Source organism: Aphis gossypii, chromosome 2, assembly GCF_020184175.1.
Source record: "Aphis gossypii isolate Hap1 chromosome 2, ASM2018417v2, whole genome shotgun sequence".
In the NCBI taxonomy this organism is placed as follows: Eukaryota; Metazoa; Arthropoda; class Insecta; order Hemiptera; family Aphididae; genus Aphis; species Aphis gossypii.
This window is the reverse complement of record NC_065531.1, coordinates 62,942,489-62,952,602: the sequence shown is the minus strand read 5'-3', so window position 1 is coordinate 62,952,602 and position 10,114 is coordinate 62,942,489. Positions and strand designations below refer to the sequence as shown.

Below are 10,114 nucleotides of genomic sequence, written 5' to 3'. Positions count from 1 at the left end.
TAGTTTTGGCTGTATGGGCGCCTAAAGGTTTACACTTTAGGGGGGGTCAAAATAAAAAATATTTCAAATGTAAGATAGTTAAGATAATAATATTATGGTAATATTTATTGAGCTACAAGTGCATAATATTTTTTTGTCCAGGGGGGGCAAGTGCCCTATCTTGCCACCCCCAATGGGCACCCATGCTTTTGGGTTAATTAACTAATCATTTATCAAAACTCCTGCAACGGTATTTCTATAAAGCTAAGCTAAGAAATCTAAAAACATTAAATTAAATTGTAATTAAGTTTATGATAACCAATTGGTCAGATTAGGTAAGTATAAATTCCAAAATTACCTAAATGGTTAAATTCGTCTCAAAACAAATAATTTAAGTTTGTTTAGTGATGTCTAAGTTCTAATTAATACTCAGTTAGTGGAAAATTCATTGATTTACAAATAATAAAAAAAAAAATAAAACGACCTATTATGAACAATTAGATTTTAGAGAATAGTCATAAGTCATAACTCAAGACATTGGATTGGCATTAGTTTTACCATTAATTCAAGTACTAAATAGTAAATAGAAAAATTCTAAAATGCTATAATACTATTCATTATAAATAATTATAATCAATTCTAGTACTTATAATTATTGTTATTATTCAATGGTTTTACACTTTTACTATAAGCTATAAAGTAAAGATATCTAGTTCTACTGTTCTAGTATCTACTAAGATAAGTAAGATTTCTTAGTCCGTCTTCTAACCATACATGTGGTCTAAAACTCTAAAACAAAAGCGATTATTATTAATTTAAACTTCAAAGTTCAGACCATGATTATATATTATTAATATTTCTATCATAGAGTCATGGTTCAAACCACGGACTAGATATATTATATAATTATATAAATATTAAATATTATAATATCTAATTCAAACAACAAAAACTTCATAATAAACTGCAGTCCGTCCTACAGCAAGACGTTTATGAGCATTTCCCTCCATAAACCACACACACCATGTGATCGGGTGGTTGGCCAGACTGCTCGACACCTACCAGGAAAATGGCGACGTCTGGCTTGACGTCATTTGCGTCGTTTTGCTTCTATTGTACGTATCTCGTACCGTAAAAGAAAAAATATTTTCATTTCTCTTGGAGATGTAACGTTTGTTGTTCTCGTGCCGTATTTTTTTCTTTCCGTATGATACGTCTCGTGCGCATCGGTTTCTTTTTCGTTTAGTTTATATAGTGTTTAAAATAATTTATCCCACATTGACATTTTCGTTTACTCGATAAAATCGCGTACTTGTCGCCATAAGAACAATTGTAGCTAAACATCTCCCGTCAAAATGAGTATGCCGGAATTAGGAAGCAAGATCAGCCTAATATCAAAGGCCGATATTAGGTATGAGGGTAAACTGTTCACAGTCGACCCACAGGAATGTACCATTGCCTTGTCTCACGGTAATATAAATACATATTTATACTTAAACTATTTTATGTAGTCAATATATTATTATTTCCCTCCGGGATGCTCTTGGTCATTGTTTTCGATTAAACTTCTAGGTAGACGTATTTCATTATCTGCCTAACCTCTAATAACAAATATACATAATGTTTAAAATATTAAATCTTAAAAATATGTATATTAATGTATTTAAGAAATATATTATTATGCCATAAAGGTAACGTTCAACAATAATTTAACTTGTTTAATTAGTATTTCATGTTACCTCACTAGACGGTATCCTATATTTAGACTCCTTATCTTAAAATTTGTGTAATTTCCCGTCTTTATCTCGTTTTTCTCCAGTACTTATGACTTATTTCTAATGAATCCTAATGGATTGTCGATAGTCAATATTGAATTATCACATTAATGCCATCCATCTATTTTTGATTGAGCTAATAAATTTTTCCCATGTAATAATTTTTCCATCTATTTTTGCATAACATCGCATTCTCAAAGCGAACATATTGTGTACCTCTTTTTTACACCTCCTATTTATATTTAATACTTATAATTAATGTTATAATTAAAAATTAGATGTACCTGGATAGAAAAAAAAATTGTAATTTTTATATAGGTTTTACCTGTCTCTTTATTTTTAAGTATTATGATTATTATTCTGCAATACAAAATACTGTTGAAAATTATTTACCTCAATCCCTAAATTTAAAAGATTTCAATACTTATGAATTTAATATTAAAATTATTCTTTATAACAAATGTATTTTTAAAACATTATTTATAATTTTAAATTAAATTCTTATAATTTATTATGTAATAGTTTATGAGGAAAGAAATTCCATTGACCAAATTGGTCAAATAAAAATACTGATGTACCTACATTAAAAAAAAAGTAAAACAATACTCATAGTAGTTATAGCTAATACCAATTTTTTTTTTAAATTTAATTTCTATAATTATTGGCAGATCTATACAAAAGTAAAATTAATAATTTAATTTTTATAACTCAAAACACAATTTACATGTGAGCCAGCCATTATAACAGCATACAGGGGTTTAAAAGTTTAAACAAATCAAAGAACAATATTCCCTTTATTTCATGGAATATGTGTTAATTATGATATTAACTGATTTTGTTAGTTTTATTCTATAGGTACTAACCTTTTTATATAGATAAATACAATTTAGAAACTATCTTATAGTTCTTTGATTAGTATTGTGTTAGTAATAACTTAAATTTATAAAAAATAATTGTTCACAAAATATACTTATCGTATTCATTTTCTTCTAGTACAATCTTTTGGAACAGAGGATCGTCCTACAGAATTTAAGGTTCCAGCACAAAGTCAAATATATAACTATATATTATTTCGTGGCTCCGATATTAAAGATATTAAAGTTATCACTCCTCAAATAGCTCTTAATGATCCTGCTATTGTACAGGTAACTATTTATATTATATTTCATGTACTTAATAAAGCTTATTTAATGTCTAATAATCAAATCATTGTATAATTATTTTTAGCTATCGGTACCTCCAAATAATATGGGTGGCTTTAATGCTAATTATCAATCTATGGATGAACTAGGTTCAGTCAATCAGGTTGGAAACTCTTATAACCCTATGTCCGGTGTGAACTTAAATGCTGGACCATCACATAAGCAAGCAAGTGAGTCTCCTCTGATTTTAGACCCACAACCAGTAATTCAGCAGAAACAACCGATGACTGCCCAATCTGGTATGTACACGCATACACAAATCCAAATGCTTGGGCATATTTGGCATGCTTGTACATATTGCTATTGGGTACTATTGTAAAAATCTTCCCAAGTCTATGCATGTTAATAAAATTTCTGAATGCTTTTAGTGACTTAAAAAGTGATGATTAAGGTCATACACTAATTTCATAAGTCAAAAAAGGGGCTTCATTTATATTTTTATCAATGTTTGAAAATACAATGGTTTATAATTAATAGAAAGTAAATATAATTAATAAGTGTTAACATATTTCATTAATTTCTATAGTTTCTTATTTTGTTGAATAGATTTTAGTTTAATATTTTTAATTAATTAAATTGATGGTTGATGCCTACTTCAAAACCTTAATATTTATTACAATATTATCATTGAATTAAAATATTTTTTGCTAATTTATTATTTATATAGTTAATCGGGACATATTATATAAATTAGAATTCTCTAACTCGATTGTTATTGCTAAGCTTATTGTTTTGTTCAATTATTATGCAAAAATTAGGAATTTTTTCATATTGTATTATAATTTATCACCATATTAAAAACGCATGATATGCCCTACTACTTTAGATTTCAAGTGATGAATGTGTTGATTTTACAAGTGTGTTTTTCATTTACGTAGGCTGTCCGATAAATAAGGTACAAAAATATATTGAATAATGAAAAATCAATTTATTACTTTCAAATTTTTACACAATAAATTAGACATATTTTTCTACATAGTCACCATTTAAATTGATGCATTTTTCCCAACGATGGAGTAATTTGAAAATGCCATCTCGGAAATACGCAGCACATTTTCCATCGAAGTACTCGGTAACTGCGTTCATGACCTCCTCCTCATTTTGAAAATGAGTTCCTCCTAAGTGTTTTTTTAACGGACCAAACAAAAAAAAATCCGAAGGTGCCAGATCAGGACTATATGGTGGATGTTCCAATACTTCCCACTTGTATTTTTCCAGCCAAGCTTTGGTTTTTCAGGCTGAATGTGGGGTTGCATTGCCATGCAGCAGTTTCACATTTGTTGAGCGTAATTGTCCTATTCTCTTGAAACAAATTTTTTCTTTCAATTTTTTTAACGTTTCAATGTATCGGTCAGCATTTATTGTTTCATTTTTTGATAAAAATTCAATCAGTAAAATTCCTTGTGCATCCCAAAACACTTCTTGCCTCATCTTCAACACTTTCTCGACCTGAATTAAATTTTGTACACCAAACCGATATACTTTTTCGAGACATTACTTGTGGGCCATAAACTTCGGTTATTTTTCGATGAATTTCAATCGGAGAAATATTTTGAAAATTAAAAAACCGAATGACGGCGCGGACTTCTTCTTTGTGCAACATAGATACTGGTTTTCCATGTTTATAATTACGTAGCTGACGGAACACTAAACCATAATAGTTATATCACATAGAATATGTCGTTTTTTACCTAAATTATCAATTCTGGAAATTTCCGGCCGATATGGTTCATTGTTTACGCTAAAAATAACTTTGTACTTTATTTATCGGACAACCTACGTATTATTTATTTTTTATTACTTTATACACACTTATAGTAAAATAAATATATAAATACATATTTTGTTCAACTTCAAGAAATGAGATTTCTGATATTTAATTGGATGGAGAGATATTTAAAAAAACTTAAAACTAGGAAACTTAATGCACAATTCCTTTACAAGTTTTTTTACTGGAGTTTTCATTTAAATTCAGTGTAATATACCATTTATATTTTATGAGTGTTTAAACAAATTTTGATAATATTGTTTATTTAATTACATGGATTTAATATTATTCTTAAAATAGCAATCGTGTAAATTTGAAATATTCTACTTTAAATTTAACATAATGAAATTTTTGTAATGTTCAAATTGACGTTAAACTTAAGATTTATGATACTTAGATAATGAGATTTTTTTCATTAAAAAATGTTAATTATTATATTTTAATATCTATTATCGTTAAAATAGTACCTTTTGCACACTATCACATATTATGCTGCTTACACTGCCATTATAAAACCATGTTAATCATTTTTAGCCTGCTCTCCATTAAATTTTACCATTGTGATTTTTTAATCTTTTACTGATTAAAAATTGGTCCCTAAGTTGAAAATTACTGGTAATATTAAAATAACCTATGGATAATAATATGTAGGGATTTATTATTTGCAAAAATAGTTCAACCTATTGTATTACTGATAGAATTTTTAGTTAACATCAAAATATCATTTAAAAATTTAGTGTTAAAACTATAACGTTTAATTATTTTTTTTTTACTGAATTCGAATTTAATACATTCATTACATTATTGATCTTTCCAATGAAAAAATACAGAAGACTACTACTGTACGGCATCCTTTTTATTTTTTGTAGATAACACCAATAATATAATGCTAACTTAAAAATAAAATAATGTCATGTATATAATTATAGCTTGGAATATATCCTTCCTATGGGTAGAATATTTTTTAGATTTTTTGTATGTCAAGTTCCAAAATTTGCACTGTTGATGAATATGCTTTTTTATAGTTGTAGTATTGCTTTATTTAGATTTTAAATTGATAAAAAGTAATAGATTTTAAATTTATTTTTATTTTACTATAATTTATATATACTTATGAATGTCTACTTTTAAAGATGTCCTGGATTTAATATCTGGTGGTTCCCGTTCATCTACACCTGCCCAGCCAAATGTTTTTAATGGTCAACGTAATAGCCCAACTTTTGATCAAAGTATTCAGACTGGAAATCAACAAAGTCCTGGAAATGGAAGAGGAGGAAGAAACCAGCGTAATAGATCTACATCTTCGTCTGATACTCGTAAACAAGTTAGACAACAAGGGTAAATATTACATTTCAGATTAAATTTGAATATTTTTTTTTTAATGGAGTAAATTTTTAAGACAAAATTATCAAAGGAATGATCAGCAGCAGCATTACCAACAACGGAATGACCAACAATATCAAAGGAACGATTTTCAACATCAGGATAATAATCAACATTTCGTGAGTAGTAGTTTTTTAAATTAAGTATTTTATTTATGTAGCCTGATATTAAATTGAAATAATTCTCATAGGCTAACCGTCAAGGCGGGAATAGGAATATGAACGGCCGAAATTGGAATAATCACCAAAATAATCAGCAGCAACAGCAACAACAAGTTAGAAGACAGAATCCGGTTCCAAATAATACTACGGGAGGACGTTCATTTTATAATAGATCTACTGGTCTTCCAGCTCCTAGTAAAGCACAGGGACCTAGAACAAATTCATTGAAATTTGATGAAGATTATGATTTTGATAAGGCAAATAGTGAATTTCAGGAGATTATAAAAAAACTATCGAGAACCAAAATAGGTATGTAAATATGAATGTTTAAAAATTCAAATTAGTTTATTTTTTCTTGAATTATTGTTAAGTGATAAAATGTGTTTGAAGTATGGACAATTATTACATAGAACTATTAGTATATGGCCGTATGGATAATATTATAATCTAGAAACACAATTATTAATGCATTAAAAAATAAAATAACATAGTAAAAACAAAAAAAATATCGATTAATAACAAAATAATCAACTATAGTAAAAATATTATTTGTTTAAATATCTTGAGCCAATGTATTGTTATATGTTTAAGGATAAAATTTTGTCATGCCAATTTTTCATTAATTTTATTTACATATAACATTATTATTATTATTATTAGGTAATTTCTAAGTAAACCATTAGTCAGTAATGTTATATAATGTAATTTTAAACTTAAATAAGAAAAAAAAATATATATTTTCTTAACCAAGTGTCAAGTGTAGGTAAAATATGACAAAAATACATTTGTATAGTCTGTTTAAAATGAGAAACGTAGACGGTGGCGGTCAGACGCTTAGTCCCCACTTACTGCTCGAAATTCCGATGGGGTATGATAACGCTGTGAAACGAGGCCACGGTAATGCGCAGTAGTCAGCTGCCGTCTACGTTTCTTATTTTGAACGTACTATTTATTATTATTATTTTTGTATTTTTTACTATCTCATTAATTGTACCTATACTTTATTTACAACATAAAGAACCTTGAGTATATCAAAAATAATATTAAATGCTTTAGTAGTTAAGAGAGGGAGGATAATTATTAATTTTTACTTCCAAATCAGTTTTAAGTTATTTAATTTATGTATTTTAATCTCTGTAGATGATGGTTTAGATGATTCAACCGAAGAAGTTACTATTGTAAATGGAGCATCATCTGTAAATGGTGATTCTTTACTCCATTTAAATGACGGAGAACAAGTTCCCATAAAAAAAAATCTTCGTATTGAAAGTGGAAATGAAATTGCTATTGTAGAAAATGAAAACGAAGGCGATGATGATCAAAAAACATTTTATGATAAATCCAAATCATTCTTTGATTCAATTAGCTGTGAAGCAGTTGAAAGAAGCAAAGGGTAAATAATATATTTATTTAAAACCATAAACCTTTTTGTACAATTTTTTTTTTTCTAGACATTCTCAAAGGACTGATTGGCGTACGGAACGTAAATTAAATTCAGAGACATTTGGTGTAGCTATGGCAAGGCGTGGTCAATACCACCGTGGTCGTGGAGGATATTATAACAACAATAACACTAATTACCGTACTAATCCAAACTCCTACAACAATGGTAACAATTACAATAACAACCGTCAAGGAGTGAATTACAACTACCGTCAACAATCGAATAATGGATACATGCGTAATAATCCTGGTAACCGTGGCTATAACTACCGTCCAAGATCAACCAACAAACAAGATCAACGCCAACCAAATGCAGTATCTCCTCAACGAGTAGCAGGTTATTATAAATTTTAAATCAAAAATTTGATTGTTTGAATCTTACATTTCTGATATCAGAGAGATTAATTTATATGTATTTTTTTTTTTTTTGCAGTAGCCTGAAGATTCACAGTCTAAATTTTCAATATTGCTGTAAATTTAACTTACATAAAAACAAAAAAAAAAAACAAAAAAAAGTTTAAAAAAAATATTTCCCATGGAAAAATACTTTGTATATAGTTTACATTTCTTCTCTTTATAAACCCAAGATTTTAATTGTTGCCGTGCATAATTTGTGATGAATTCAATTGGTAATTTGGTATATTTTGTTAAATGATATCTGGTTGAGCGGAAGTTTTTGGCCGCATGCACACTTAAAACTCTGGGACTTAAGTCATCATATTCCTAAGTATATTTAATTTTTAATTTTTTGAAAGAACATAATTATTATTAATTTAAAATTAACTTTCCCAGACTGTTCTTTATCTTTAGTTTTAGTTCTGTTTAGACAATTTTTTTTTAATCAATTCTTTTTTGACGGCTGTTTTTAAAAATATAATAATTTATGGTTTGTTCTTCATTCATTTCATAGTTTCTACATAAAGTTTTTTTCATTAAAGGTGATCGGTTTCATCAATAAATAAATATCTAAAACCAGATTCTAGGTATAGAACCCAAATTTGTAAGAAACTATATTAACTAGATGTAAAAATTTGTTAAAACTTTAGCCTATGTAAGAAAAAATACAAAGATACTAAAATTTAAAAAAAATGTGATTTTGTTTGTTTAAATTAAACAAATAACACAAATATATATATATAATATATATGTATTAGATTATATCATTTAAAAAAAAATAAATGTACATTTTTTTTTTTACCATTAATTATGCGTTTTTTGTTCTTTACATACATTTTATATAGTAATGGTTAAATACCTATTAATTCAATGAAAAGTGGCAAAATCAAGTATGATTTAATGTAACAAAAATATAAACATTTGGTAAGTTCTTTACTTTCTTTAACTTTTTATACCCAAATTGATTCTGAAGGAGTACTTAATAATTTAGAATTAAAGCCACATAGAACGGGTCATTTAATATTTTAGTCCAATAAAGTTATACCTCTATAGCTGGAAAATATTTAAATTTTAAATATTATATAATTAAGTATTTTAAAGTACTTATACTGATCATAATGATTGAACTAAGAGGTGCTTATATTAGTAAAGTTATACTATATTATGATATAAACCATGTACTAACATATTGTGTTAATTAATGGCGTTATTTGAGGCTTGAGTATCTTAATAATGATACCAAATTTGGTAACAACTATAGTTTATGGAGAATTATTCCAATTTTTAACATATTAGAAAACATGACTAAACTTATACTGTATGCTTAAGGTTAGATTAATGGTATTGTCCATGGTACTAATATTGTCGCCGTCATTGGCTTTATTGGTTATTATTGATATTTATTTGTTGAGAGAATTCACTCATTCTCTTTTATAATCATATGTTAGATGGATTTGCTATATGCTATCTAATAATAATATTAAAAATAATTGCTAAACATCCTCCGTCGTATGGTTAACGTAGTTTTATATAAGATCTGTTACCTATCCACTAGCGACGTGCGTTGATATATTTTATTGGGTAAACGTAAATTTAAATTTAAAAACAAGATAAACTGATAAAACTGTCGATGATTGTCGACAAAATAATAAATGTTATTTCTTTCTATTTTGCTGGGCATGCGCCGCTTATACTTAACTAAAACCGGACAGCCTGACGGCATGCTACTACTACTCACGAACTAATATTTAAATTATATATCTATGAACCGCTCAGTTATCAAAGCGATTAATAGATCCTGCTTCATATATTCAGTGAATAATTGGAAGAACTTTATACATTAACCTTAAGAACTATTACAGAGCACAAAAAGTTCGTCAATTCTTAGTCCATGGTTTCTAGCGTTCTACACGTCTTCAACGGAGTTCAACGTCACTTTAATATTATATATATAGAAACCTTCTATACCCTCATTGTTAATTCTCCTCTTTCAGCGAATCCAATCTC

General features: G+C 27.6%; 1 protein-coding gene across 3 annotated transcripts; it reads left to right on the top strand.

Moving 5' to 3' along the window:
- The first annotated feature begins 1,063 nt into the window (after positions 1-1,063).
- Positions 1,064-8,915, top strand: LOC114122919 (protein LSM14 homolog B-B). 3 transcript variants are annotated; one of them, XM_027985724.2, is made up of 9 exons: positions 1,064-1,449; positions 2,748-2,899; positions 2,982-3,126; positions 5,858-6,062; positions 6,124-6,226; positions 6,298-6,577; positions 7,409-7,661; positions 7,720-8,048; positions 8,145-8,915. In XM_027985724.2, exons 1-9 carry the CDS (start codon positions 1,335-1,337, stop codon positions 8,150-8,152), a joined length of 1,590 nt encoding a protein of 529 aa, XP_027841525.1. In that variant the 5' UTR covers positions 1,064-1,334; the 3' UTR covers positions 8,153-8,915. The 3 variants fall into 3 exon arrangements, with proteins under 3 accessions (XP_027841525.1, XP_027841524.1, XP_027841523.1); XM_027985723.2 differs by having other exon boundaries at positions 2,982-3,195; positions 8,148-8,915; XM_027985722.2 differs by having other exon boundaries at positions 2,982-3,195.
- Positions 8,916-10,114: the final 1,199 nt, after the last annotated feature.

Excerpts from the sequence above, each read along its gene's own strand:
- LOC114122919 (XM_027985722.2), top strand. The coding sequence starts at position 1,335 with ATGAGTATGCCGGAATTAGGAAGCAAGATCAGCCTAATATCAAAGGCC. Across the intron at positions 2,900-2,981 it reads ATGATCCTGCTATTGTACAG|CTATCGGTACCTCCAAATAA; the intron begins GTAACTATTTAT and ends AATTATTTTTAG. Across the intron at positions 3,196-5,857 it reads ACCGATGACTGCCCAATCTG|ATGTCCTGGATTTAATATCT; the intron begins GTATGTACACGC and ends CTACTTTTAAAG.